Source organism: Mustela lutreola, chromosome 7 (genome assembly GCF_030435805.1).
Source record: "Mustela lutreola isolate mMusLut2 chromosome 7, mMusLut2.pri, whole genome shotgun sequence".
Lineage (NCBI taxonomy): Eukaryota > Metazoa > Chordata > Mammalia > Carnivora > Mustelidae > Mustela > Mustela lutreola.
In genome coordinates, this window is record NC_081296.1 from 25,552,857 (window position 1) to 25,566,268 (window position 13,412).

A 13,412-nucleotide genomic window follows, 5' to 3' on the forward strand; every position below is an offset into this window, starting at 1 on the left:
TGTGCTCTTCTTTACTGAGGAATAAAAATGTGCTTCTTTCCAAAGAAAAACTAAACAATCCCACCAAGTAAATGACAATTAGGCTGAATGACAGCAATTCCTACTGAGAGCACGATGTTATTATACTGGGCCTCAACTGTCATTACACGCTAAGTAGCTGTCCTGGAAGGGGGACTGGCTTCCACGAAGCCTGCTACCTTGACATCAAAGGTCTTACTTTTTTTGATTCTTGGATTATATATCACTGTACACAATTTATCCGGTAGTTAGATCTATCCTAAAGCCCCGAGAGCGTTCGAGCACACAGCCTCACGTGGGCGGCTGTTACGATGCCAGCTCTAATGGGCCCAGCCGGGCCCACCCTGGGGGCAGGAAGGCGCATGCGTACAAAGAAGCCAGATGAGGCTGAGAATGGGTTTGAAGACCCTTGTTCTAGGGAACACAGATTCGGCAAGCTGAGGAGGAACATGGGACAAATTCATTCCACGGGAAAACAGAGGAAGAGGCACTTGGAAGATCCATTCCACACCCAAACTGCAGTCTACACAAAATATTCCCTCAAATAACTTGGAAACCTTTAGAAATCAGTGTTTCAGTTTTTTACTCTCCAAATGTAATACAATTCTTTAGCTAAAACGGGAGTAATGAGACAAAATGGTCCTGAAAAGTACAATAGAAAAATACTGTTCACTGGTTTATTTTCCCAAATGAGAAATAGACTATTTACAAATGAGCAGATCTCCAACGATGTGCATTAAAATGGCAAGTCTATTACTGACTGAAATCTAAATGAAAAAAAAAAAAATTTATTAAGGCACATTTGATCCGTGAGTTGAAAACAAACAAAAGGTTCTGGTGTCAAGACAGACTTCATTTCACTTTTGTCCCCAAAACATGCGAGCACCAAAATTGTCAAAGAACACTTAGTATTTAGTAAAACAGGAAGGAATGTAAAAATTGAGGAGGGAAAAAGCGTTTTCAAAAGGAAATCTTTGGAGATCAGTTTACTGCAAATAAAAGAACATTAAACACACTCCTGATACACATAAATACTAATAACTAACAGGTACTGGAGAAATGACAGAGCTCTAAACAATGGATATTAAATAAATTAAAGGTATTTCGGATACAAAGAATAAAACAAAACAGTAATTAAAGAATGAAACAACCATCTCCACCAATAATGTAACACAGACAAGATGAAGTGAACAAAACCAAAATACATTTTCCCCCAATGCTTCCATTAGGGCGGGTTTTTGTTTCTGTTTTAGCTTGTGTACGTTAGATTTATTACAATAATTCTTCTTTGTCATTCTGAATATTAAGAATAGTTTACCCTTTAAAGACAAGGGTCAGGAGGAGGAAAAAAACAAAACAAAACAAAACAAAAAGACAACAAATCCTTCTTGGAATTGAATGCCAGGTCCGTTAGGCCACACGAACGACCACAAGAACAGCCACACATCTAACTGTGCCACTCCTTCTCCCCCTGCTTTTAAAACAATACGTGACCATGATGAGCACAAGTTTGGGGGAAAGAATCAATTTCGGAACGCTCTCCCGATGGTGATGATACGGCTATTAATCACATTTCGTTATTTTACAATTGGAACACAAAATGGCTTGGGGAAAAAAATAATTGTCATAAAAAAAAAAAAAGACAAAAGGTAGAATCTGTGCAATGTTAACAGTTACAACAAAACATTTACCAGAGTTACAGTGTTCTGTTACAATAATACTTTGCAGAACGGTCATGTTTTCTGCCAGAGGACTGGTCGGGGGGTGGGGGAGTCGTCTGAAAAGGAAATGCGTAAAAGAACAAAACCAAACAAGCTTTGTTCATCAGGTACATTTCAAGTCATCATTAAGCAGGTCTGCTACACAATGTTCAGCAAAAAAATGTGTTCAAAGGCAAACATGATCACATTTTTGTTCAAAAAGCTCAATCATCAAGGAGTCCTTTGTAAGAAAATCATGTGTAAAATATATCCTTGTATGGACTTCAAAAACTGATCATACAAAAAAATTTTTGAAAAATAAATTAGATAATTAAAAACGTCTCTTCCAGCAGAGCTAGACGTTAGGCTGTCCTCATGGAGCCATTATTGCTGTTTTTACTGTAACTTGGGTCATGTTTTTCCAGCCACATCTCAGCTAGCTGCTGCGTGGACCCATATGTGGACGCTTTGGACCCCAAACACATTTTGTACTGTTTGGGATCGAGATTGGGATCACAAAAGACGGGATGGTGGACATGGACCACTCCTACTTCTTGGCTTCTGAATGTCTTCAAACCTGCCTGGACAACCTTGTTGAAAAGGTCCACATCCTCGAGCCCCCAGCCCTGGATGGAAATGTCAAAGCCACCGACTCGGACAAGATCGCCCTTGTAAATGCAAGTAATGCCAAACCCATAGTTTCTCCAGAAGCCAGTTTTCTGAGTGAAGGCAAAATGGTTATCGCTGGGAGCTTTCCCACTATAAACAATCTTTGGATCGTACTGGCTAAAGATGATTGGAAAATAGATTTGTTGGCCCAGAACTGTATTTGCTCGACACCGCTGAAGGAACTCTGTAGTAAACACGAGGTCAACGTCACAGAAAAACAGCAAAGATTCGTTATTGAACTGGGAAGACCCCACTTCAAGGGCCAGAGCTCTCGAAAACTCTCCAGACACGGGCAGAATCTGCATGTCCGCTTTGGGGTACTTGATGCGATAATCTCTCATGAGTTCGACTTGTTTGGCCTTGTCGGGGTTGGAGTCAGAATTGAAAAGCAGAACCACGAGCTTGACGTTCTGATTGGGAATGAGACACGTCTTCTCAAAGTTTCCCATAAATCTCACAAACATGTCAAAACGCCCGGACAACGGAATCAAGATATTTATCTTTTTCTCTTTGGGTTCTTTGTGCTCGTTCTTTGACCCAGAGAGCTGAAAGGGTACGAGCTTCTTGAGGGAATTGGAGAGAAAGGACAAGGACCCGGACTCCTGATTGATCTTGCTGGCCAGCTCTGCGGCGTCCAGCTCCTCGTGCTCCACGAACTGGATCCTGCTGAAGGTCTGCTGCAGGTACGCGTGTCTCCGCACAGGCACGGTCATCTTCTTCCCCTTGTGCTTCCTGTAGAGGAGCAGCAGGTCCAGGACATACTCGGCCCCATACATGGGGTTCACCCGGCGGTAGCCGTACTGTATCTCCTTGAAGTCGATGATGCGCCCTCTGGTCTTGGCATTGGCGTTGATCATCTCCATGACCTGCATGACGATGTCATCCAGGGCCTCCCGCTGGGCGGAGTCCATGCCTCTGCGAGGGGGCTGGCCCTCGGCCGCTGAGTACAAGTACTTGCCGGTCAGAAACTCCCACTCCAGAATCTCCTCCCGCTGGCGGGGCTGGAAGCGCATGAAGGAAGGTGGGATCCCCAGCTGGAGGTCCTCCTTGGGAACCTGAGTGTTGCTGTACCGGCCCATGAGCACGACCTCCCGGTGCAGCTGGACCGTGCGGTGGCGCAGCTCGGCGATCCTGCGGCTCAGCACGTAACTATGCAGCCGGTACTGGTAGGGCGGGCTTTTGTTGGGGTGCAGGGTGATGGCTCGGTGGATTTTACTGTTATGGAGATCCCGAATGTAGCCCTTCTTGTTCTGTTCATAATTCTCATAAAAAAGCTGCTGCATCTGTTAAGAGAATAAACACAGAAATATGGCTGTTTTAGTGTTATGTGACTCTGTCCCTCTATTTCTACTGTTCCTTACACACCTACACGGTCTTTAAAAAAAAAAAAAAATACCAGGGCGCCTGGGTGGCTCAGTGGGTTAAGCCGCTGCCTTCGGCTCAGGTCATGATCTCAGGGTCCTGGGATCGAGTCCCGCATCGGGCTCTCTGCTCAGCAGGGAGCCTGCTTCCCTCTCTCTCTCTCTGCCTGCCTCTCCATCTACTTGTGATTTCTCTCTGTCAAATAAATAAATAAAATCTTTAAAAAAAAAAAAAAAAAAACCAGAACTCTCAGAAATCTTTGCAAATGAGCCACAGCATACCGGAGGCCTGAGGTAAAAGCCAGGTCTCCCGCTGTCCAATGAGATGAGAAGAAGAAGAAATGCAAACTGCTTCAAGAAAGAAGGCTCATTGATAAGCAGAGCTGGCCGACAGAATTCTGTGGGCAAACAGAAGTGTGAGAAAGTTTTCTTACAGGAAAAGGGTGATCCTGAGACTGCAGGGCACCGAGTGCACGCGCCTGGAGGAAAGGCCCTCTGCGTCCCCACCAAGCCCCTGCAAGGAACCCAAGCGCCAAGGCCCCCTCCCCTCACTGAAGGCTGGCACACAACAGGAGCCGCCATCCTTCTGGAACAGCAGACCCTGCAGGGGCGCGCTGTAGGAATAAACTGCACTGACAGAGTGAAAAGGAAAGCTCCCGGAATACGACCTGACCCAGGATTAGTGCCGCTGCCAGTGAGCTAAAGAGAAGGAAAGAGAAGAGGCTGGCCATCGGGAGGGGGATGCCATCTGTGACACCAAGATGTGCTGAAAATCCTTTCAAATGCTTGCAAGTTCCTGTGTCAAGTGCGCCCCTCCCCCGCAGCCTCTGTGTAGGCACTGGTGGAGGGTTGGGGTTGGGGGCAAGGGGTGTGTCCTCTGTGCTCAGCACCAGCACAGCCACAGGCTCAGAGTGTTGAGTAAGAGGCAGGCAATGGGAGGGGACTCATTATTCCGCCATCCCGCCCCCTGTCCTACGATACAGGTTTGGGGGCAGGGAGGACAAAGGGTGGCAGTCCATCAGCCCCAACGGGGGCATGTTCCCTCAAGTCAGACAGGGAACGTACTTAATTCCCTTGTATATCCGAGCAACAAGATGATTGGTGAATGTCTACAACACCTTCTAGAAGAAAGAATAAAAATCTACAAAAATCATTACAATGAGTCCCGTTGCATTTGTGGCTCATTTTTGGGTTTTGTTCACATTGCTAAATACTAACTCTTGATAGGGTGATATGTATTTGAACCAGGCAGTTTACTTATTTACCTTTGGAAAGTCCTATTTTTTACTTTTTTCTTTCCCGCCACATAGCAATCACCGTAACAGAAAAGCGCAGGTTAGCATTTTTACATCCCATTTTCTTCTATGCAATACTACAGGCTACTACTAAGTAAAGCCAGTAAGAATAAAAAGAAGGGAAACACTTCAAGGAACGAGATAGAGGAATGCACGCCAGGTTCTGTGTGAGGCCTCCAGCCACATCCACTTGCTTGCTTCATTCTCAGGGACCTGAGAGTCTGGCGAAAGCTGACCTTCTCAAGGTCAGCTCTCTCCTCTCCTGGACACCTGCGAGGTCTGTCCACAGACTAGGACTTGGCGTGGAATGCCAACATCTCAGAAAGGCCCTCACTCTTTTCAACTTTGCTTCCCACATGGTCTGTGATCAACACAGGACAAGGAGACATGGAATTACCCGCTCAAATCATTTCTAAATTTTGCAATTAATTAGAAAAGGCAGTCAAAGTTTAAAAAAAGAACGGAAGCGCAGCATATCCAGCCCTGGAGAGCAGCCCCGCCTCTCAGCGTGCCTGGAGGCAAAGGGCAAACGCAGGATACGCAGGATGTGCAGGACCCCCGTGCAGAGGCTGCTCTTGGCCTCTGTTCCCAGCGGAGGGCAGCCAGCACGGGTGGCGCCTCCCCACACCTCTGATCTACAGGAAGCTGCAGGACAGCCCGAAGCAAAGCAGCAGTTTGGGGTTTGCTTAGTTGGGAAAGCGTGAAGCAAGGGAGGTCTGAGCTCCTCCAAGGCCTAGCTATAAGGCCACAGACATGAGCACGGAGAAAAACTACAGTAACGTAAATACCCCATGACAGGGGCTGGACAAGAACCTGATCATGTGCCTTTCTTTTTATATGGGTGACAACAAAAGAGGTTTCAGGAACTTCCTGCCCCAGGAGTTCACATTCATCTTCCAGCCAGACTGCCTCCTGGGTGCCAACTGAATGGCTGCAAGGGGACAAGTGAGTGTCCCGTGAGGTTGCCAAGCCAGGAGAAATGAAATCTGCCCACAGGTTCTAAGGTCCCACCCTTTACCCCCTGCATGACCACATGCCCCAACAGGAGCCTGGAGGCCCTTCTTCCAGTTTTCACAAGGTCAGCCTTCAGGACATGCATCCCACAGTGGGTGTGCTATCTGATCCCCAAACCTGCCTGAGGACACGGCCTGGGTGCGGCGGGGTGTGTGTGGGGGGTGGTGGTGCGCTGCAGCGAACAGGCCTATGCAAAGGCCACAGCCAAGAAATCAGCACCAGCTCAAGGCCCTTCCACCTTCCACCACAGCCAAGAAATCAGCACCAGCTCAAGGCTCCACAACTAGAACCAGTAAAATAACTACTGCATGCAAGATGATGGAGGGCTACGTAATAGTTTTATAGATATTTGTTATAATTACATATTATTTTCATTTTGTCTGCTTATAATTTCCAAATTTCTAACAGTGAGCATGAAGGACCATGACTTGTTTTAAAGGTCCCTCCATTTCCAAGAATGTGAACACACTGAACCTTACAGGTTGCTTTTCAAAATTAGGTCAGAAGAGCCCACCCAGCCCAACAAGAGAAACAAAAGACAAACCTAGAAGGCATCTACACAGAAGATAATACACCCATGCAACCAAAACTGAATACTATAAGAAAATCAGAAAACCAAAAAGGCTCTTGAAAATCAACATAAACTAGCAGCACAAAAAAAGAAGAGTAAAATTTGAAAATAAAGTTAAAGAATATCCCAGAAAACAAAAATGATAACAAAACCAGAAAACAGAAAAGTATTCATTCTACCACAAGAAAGTACACCGGGGGAGAAAATAACAATACAGAAAATGGGTTCAGAATAAAAGAACTAGTTGCCTGAATTAAATCCCAATCACCTGGTAGAAAGAATACAAATTCAGAACACCACAAAGAAAGCACTCTGAAAACTTCCCAAGATAAGAAAAAAAGGCCATCTAGAAATAAGAGGGAGTGAAAAATTATTCCCAACGTACAATTCTCCTCTTAACCAAATGATCCATGAAGCAGGAGGGCAGAAGAGAGATTTTCAGGCAGTGGAGGACGGTCCTACCTTGTACTCAGCCTTTCCCAGCTCTGGAAGGATGTGCCCTTCTAGAATGAGAGAATATATCGGAAAGGACGATCACACAGCATCCTGGAAACAAGGGGTACGACAGAGAAGAAAGAGCGCCTAGAACGACAATGCAAGGAGGTCCCACAAGGAGAGTATAGTGGACTGGGATGTCCGCATGCCCCAGATTCACATGCTGAGGCGCTCTCAGTGTGAGGGTGTGTGGTGTGGCCCTTGGAAGGGAACTGAGTTGAGAAGAGGCTGTAGGGGGGGCTCCCACGGTGGGATGGGAGCCAGATAGGGCTTTGAGACGGCACCAGAGCACTCTCTCCCCACCATGGCAGGATGCAGCAAGAAAGCAGCTCTGTAAACCAGGCAGAGGGTCCTTCCCAGACCCTGACCCTAGGGACGCCTCCACCTCGGATGTCTAGCCCCCAGCACGGGGAGAAATGCACGTCTGCTGCATCGGCCACCCTGTCCACCGAACTTTCGTTCTGGCAGCCCGAACAGACAGGAGAGGCAGAGGGCTCCAGAGCGGGCTGAGGGAACCAGCGCACGCACGCTCACGACCTTTATGTTCAGAGTCTAGCTCAGGCCTGACACGAGACGCTCGGCAGGTATTTGGTGAACTTACGGCAAACAGTAAAGTCTTTAGCACAGCAGGTATCAAGAAAATGCTGCATGATTTCAATGCAGAAGAGCACAGCTGATGAAGACTGACAGATAGGATAACTAAGTGGTAACTAATATAACGGGACAGGGCTGGGGTCCTCTGGCTAGAATATATTTTTAAATGCAAAAATCAGCAGTATATTTGAGGAAAAATAAATATCCTTCCAGATAAAGGATGTAGTTGTTATTTGTCCTTTACTCTCTAGAAAACCAAACAGATAACTGCACATCTTACTCTCGGCTATCAAAACCCCACCCGCGGCAAGCGAGCTCCAAGGTCTGGTGTGGAGTGCAGGGTCTGCCATGTGTCACTGGTTCTTCTTACCCACTCCCAGGACACCACAACCCCAAGCATTTTTCAGGACTATGTTTCTCAACGTCTTTTTTTTTTTTTAAGTTGACAGGCAGAGATCACAAGTAGACAGAGAGGCAGACAGAGAGAATGAGAGGAGGAAGCAGGCTTGCTGCTGAGCACAGAGCCCGATGCAGGACTTGATCCTAGGACCCTGAGATCATGACCTGAGCTGAAAGCAGAGGCTTTAACCCACTGAGCGACCCAGGTGCCCCTCTAAACATCTTTTAGAAGCTGTCTGAGGCCACGACTTTCACAGTAACTGACGTTTAGGTAAGCTTTACCGGAAACACAGCATGTGTGTGCTAAAGGGATAAACACAAAGAAAAGAAAATTGCTGACAATGACTAACCGGGTTTTATGAAAGCCTTAAACCCCCTGGAGCCATTAGAGACCAAGATCGTGAACTGTAGTAAAGTTGTTGTAGGCACCTTCTGGCTAACCTCCACCAGTCTGAATGAATGTTGTTATATCCTTTTTTTTTATAGGACACATTTATTATTAATAATTTATTATTTATATAGGGATATATAAATATCTCTCGTAATTGACACTGCACCCAGCCTCGTACAGATATATGGTGTAGGTATTTTTTTTTTAATGAAATCTTTTGCAAGACGAGAGAAAGGGGTGGGGAGCGTGCAGGCGTACACAAGTGCAAGCACGTGTGTGTTTGGGGGAAAGCACTTGTTTTGTTAAAAATAAGGCCAAGTCTATGTCCAGACTAGCTGGTGCCCTCCCCTCCTGCATCACCCTAATATCACTACAAAATAAACATTTTCAACAAAGAAGCCACGCACCTGCTATGATCCTAAGAAAAATCTCAATAAATGCCAATGAACAGCTCCTCTTCCGAAAGGGCAGATGTGGACAGAGGTACCGAAGAGGCGAAGCCATGCACCTCCACATAATGGTATTAATGGTGAAACAAAGACCCTGCCCAAGTCAGTTTCTAGTGGTACCTTTTCGGTCATTCAGCACATTGACCAATCCCCATCAGCGTCTATACAAAGCCTTATTATAAATGGTTTTGGTGGAGAGGTCAGGAAACTTTCTTTTTACCCTCAGTGCAGTGGGGAGAGAAAGGGGGAAATGCAGATTTCAAGGAAACTTTTTTTTTTAAATATGAATATGAGTCACAAAGCACCTTCAGAATTTAGAACAGGGAATATAGTGTAATTCGAAGCAAAAATTTCAATGAAGCAGGCACTAAGGCTAAGTTAGAGACAAATGATCCAGAAATCATCTGCGGTTCCTGCCACAGAGATGGGGAGGGAAACACCAGAAGGGAAAGCTGGGTGCTGGTCCCACTGATCAGACTTCTGTGTCCACATCCCAGTGGGCTGGGTTCTGGGCAAGAGCTCACAACACCTTCCCCAGCCACCAGCTATCCCTCCTCCACTTTTACCCCAAATCACCTTTTCCACCTGTTCACATCAAGTGATCTTAGTGCTTCTGCATCTCATTTCTGCCTTTGTAGTATTGTAGGCATTTGCTTTTGTTTTTCAAATCCTTTGCAAAGTTCTCCTCAAATCATCCTTGTTTTTATCTTGACTGTTTCCTAGCTTCCTTGCTATTATTTAGACTTTGCCTACCTTTTCTTTTTTTCCCTTTAAAGATGGCTGTTGCATTTAAGAAGGTGTGCACACTGAAGGTGAGAAGAAGTTGGACCACTCTGCTTTGGGCTCTTGAATGAGAAATAGCTGGATCATTATGCTGAACGTCTCTATATTCTGTCCATTATACCTCTTTTCTCCACATTAGAGCCAATTTTCTATTCACTACAATGTTCCCCATTAAGCAAGTAAGATGAAGGTAAGATTTAATTTCTGGACTTCGGGCAATTTCCCAGATTCAACAGGAATGAAGTCCCCTACACCCGTAAGAGGTATAATTGCATGTCTAAAGTAAGTGTTTAGCAAGTTAAAGCTGCTATTTCCCTGGGAGAAAGTACAGAATGTAACAATGTAAAATAAACATTAAGAAATAAGACTATATGGAGACATTTACTGACTTAATGCTACCAGTAAGTTGTAAGGTCTTGGGGGAGTCACTTGAATTTGTTGGATCTCAAGTTTTCCTGTTTATAAAATGACTATATCATACAAGAGGTTCCTTCAACGTGAAGAATTCTAAGATACTATGTAATCTTACATGCTAGTTTTATAAAACTTATGTTTTAAAAAAATTTTATATGCTAGTTTTATAAAACAGTCACATATAATTCTAAAATCATGCCCTAATGTTCTTCTACCCACTCACTCTGATGTGGTCAAAGATACAGTATTCAAATGTTACAGGCTCCTACCCTCACTGAGTCAAACTGTGTTTGGAGCATTAGAAGAGAACACCACATTGCACCCTGTTAACTTTTTTCATCTTATAAAAACAAACTTCCTATTCTGCTATAAATAAAAAAGTTAAGGATAGGAGATTTGTAATGGTTCATTTTAGTAATTCCATGAGTGGCAAATAAGGAGGCATTTTTGTTATAAAGAACATTTCGAGGGGTGCCTGGGTGGCTCAGTGGGTTAAAGCCTCTGCCTTCGGCTCAGGTCATGATCTCAGGGTCCTGGGATCAATCCCCACATCGGGCTCTCTGCTCAGCAGGGAGCCTGCTTCCCTTCTCCTCTCTCTGCCTGCCTCTCTGCCTACTTGTGATCTCTGTCAAATAAATAAACAAAATCTTTAAAAAAATAAAAAAGAATATTTCGAATGTCAACAAATTTGAATTTTAAAAGGACTTCGTTAAAGTATTTCAATAATCTATAATTTGGTACATTCTCTTAAAGAATATTATAAAATGGGAAGTTAAAAAGTACTGCAGAAGAAAACACAAAATTGGTGTGCATATGGGTTATTTTATAATTACAAGGTTATTCCTTGGCTAAAAAACACCAAGGAAGCCCTTTTAAGATGCATACAGTACCCCTGTGGTTTCATTTAATTTCCAGTGTCCCTAGAACAGCCCCTAATCTTTGTTCTAAAAAGTACCCCCATAATCCTGGACTCCAGAAAAGCCATCTCCTGCACTGTGACATGCTTCAGGACTGTGACTCATTCCATGGTAAATCTGAGAGGGGCTAATAAATATCAAGGTCACGCTATTCCCAGGAACCTCCAGTCCAGCTGGGAATAACCATCAACTATCCACATCTAATCCTCAGTTAACGAACACGGTCTACGGTCTACGATCTGCATTAGCAAATGTCCTCGGCGTCCTCTGCAATGAAGGCCAACATTCTCATTAAGTCATGGTTCTTCCCAGTAGCTGTTCACATTAATGTCTATCATTAAATATGTATTTCAGCCACATCAACAGTCACTGCTCCAGATTGATAGTTATCTCTTAATTCTGATTTGTGCAGTGCTTCAATTCTCCGCAGATGATTTTTTGTATCCTTTTGTGCTGAAAAATGCTTCACAGAAAATATGGGTTGCTAAATATCAAGAGACCATACCTGATAATAGTTTCAAAATAATCTTATTCACAAGTTTTAAATATTTAAATTAACATTCTCATATACCTAGAAGTAGGGTTTCCAGAGAATTTATTGTCTGGTGCAGGGCCTTTTGAGATGAAAGAGAAAATCTGTTAATAATTAGGCCAAGATCGGGGGCATATACTGGCCTGGCACTGGCTCTCAGGGCATATGGTCCACTACAATCCATATTAGGTCTCTCTCCTAATTCGTTTTGTATAGGCTTTGCTGACTTTCATCCAATTAAGTTCGAGGATTAGGTGCTTCATATTTTAGAGTCCGTTTAAAAAAGCAGATTTTTCATGGGAATTACGCTGGGCCTCTGGTAGTAAAAAATGAGAGCTGTATGTTTGTGTCTCAAACCAGCAGTGTCGAAATCTGAAATCTAAACACCTTTTTGAGAAGTCGGATACATTTCAAAAGAACTGGGAATTAAGCTTGGCAAAGTATGGCAAAAACTGTTGGTAGTAATTTGACCCTTGTATGTAAGGCTTATTAAGCAAAGTGATCCCACTGAAATCAAGAGTCTGCGGTGGACAGCTGGCAGCGTGAACGGTCAACAGCAACCGTGGAAAGAGAACACCCTTATCTGCAGTCAGAAAATGATCTAAACTCCCATTTGCTGCCCTTTAATAACATTTTGACCTTGCACGAGTCAATTAAGCTTTCCAGACATCCCCTTTCTGCTCCCGCAGATAAAGAAGTAAACGTGGCAGGGTCAGGAAGAATGAATGTGTGCACACCTATCTTCAAATGAACAAAGTCTTACGTAAATGTGGCTCCAAAGACTTACTGAACACTCACATTAAAGGCACTCTACCAGGCAGGGAACATCTAAAAGGTCAAGTGCAAAGAGAAGATAAGCTTGCACACAAAGATAAAGCACTGAGTGGGCAGCGGGACAAGCCCAGTCCTGGGCCTGCTCGTGGAGGAAGGGAGGGGGAAGGATGGGAAGGGCTCTCTCTAAAGGTGTCTCGTAGCCGGTGTCCGGGTACGGTCATGGCAGGCCACCACAGTCGCGGCCCCTCACGGCGCTCCTTACTAATGCTAGTCAACGTGAACACATCCAGCTCTCACACTGGAGCTACAATCCACAGCAAAACCGACGTGAGCCGCAGTCTAAGGGATCACCAAAGAACAAACCAAAACAAAAACAAAGCTAAAAACAAACTTTCAGGGGCAATATGGGGGAAGTGTACCAGGCTGGGGAGGGACACAGGAATCCAGGCCCAGTGGGGTCAGATCTTCTGATTTTTAAAGAAAAGTGAGGAAGAGGGCTATTTTTGTGTAGAGCCTCCTAATTTCTAAATGTTAGAAACTAACCCAAATTTTAGAATGAGAGACAGAGAAATATGAGCCAAATCTGTGGGCCAAATACGGCCTATAAACTCATTTTCTTCTGGGTTTTTTTAGTCAAGATTCCTGATTTGCTGTGGAATCTCATTCTAAATAAACACATTTTGAACCATTTTAACTTACCATGTCTATCTAGTAATATCGTACACCCACATACTTGCTAAAGATCCAAGCAGGCTTCGAATGATGAAGGTCTACTGAGTTAGGGCAGCCCACTGGAGCTGTGGTCACAAGGTACGGCCACTAGCGAAGGGCAGCAAGGTCAGTGATGAGGCGAAACAAGAGCACAGCCCAATTCCTGTCCACCCAAGCCTCTGAACGTCCAGCCCAATGACGGTGAGGGAGTCTGGAGCAGAGATGAGGACGGAGCGTGTTTTGGATACCCTGGTTTACTGATCCTGAGTTCACCCCGTGGAAGTCCGAGAAGTGACTCTCACTCCATGATTACCACACAAAGGCT

At 44.6% G+C, this 13,412-nt stretch overlaps 1 protein-coding gene across 1 annotated transcript in view; it reads right to left on the minus strand.

Moving 5' to 3' along the window:
- Window positions 1-584: 584 nt before the first annotated feature.
- CHSY1 (chondroitin sulfate synthase 1) overlaps window positions 585-13,412 on the minus strand; it is a 70,895-nt gene continuing 58,067 nt past the window's right edge. Inside the window, exon 3 of the mRNA XM_059180170.1 lies at window positions 585-3,670. Within this exon, the coding sequence (XP_059036153.1) occupies window positions 2,081-3,670 (1,590 nt within the window). The 3' untranslated portion in view covers window positions 585-2,080. The remainder of the gene's footprint in view (window positions 3,671-13,412) is intronic.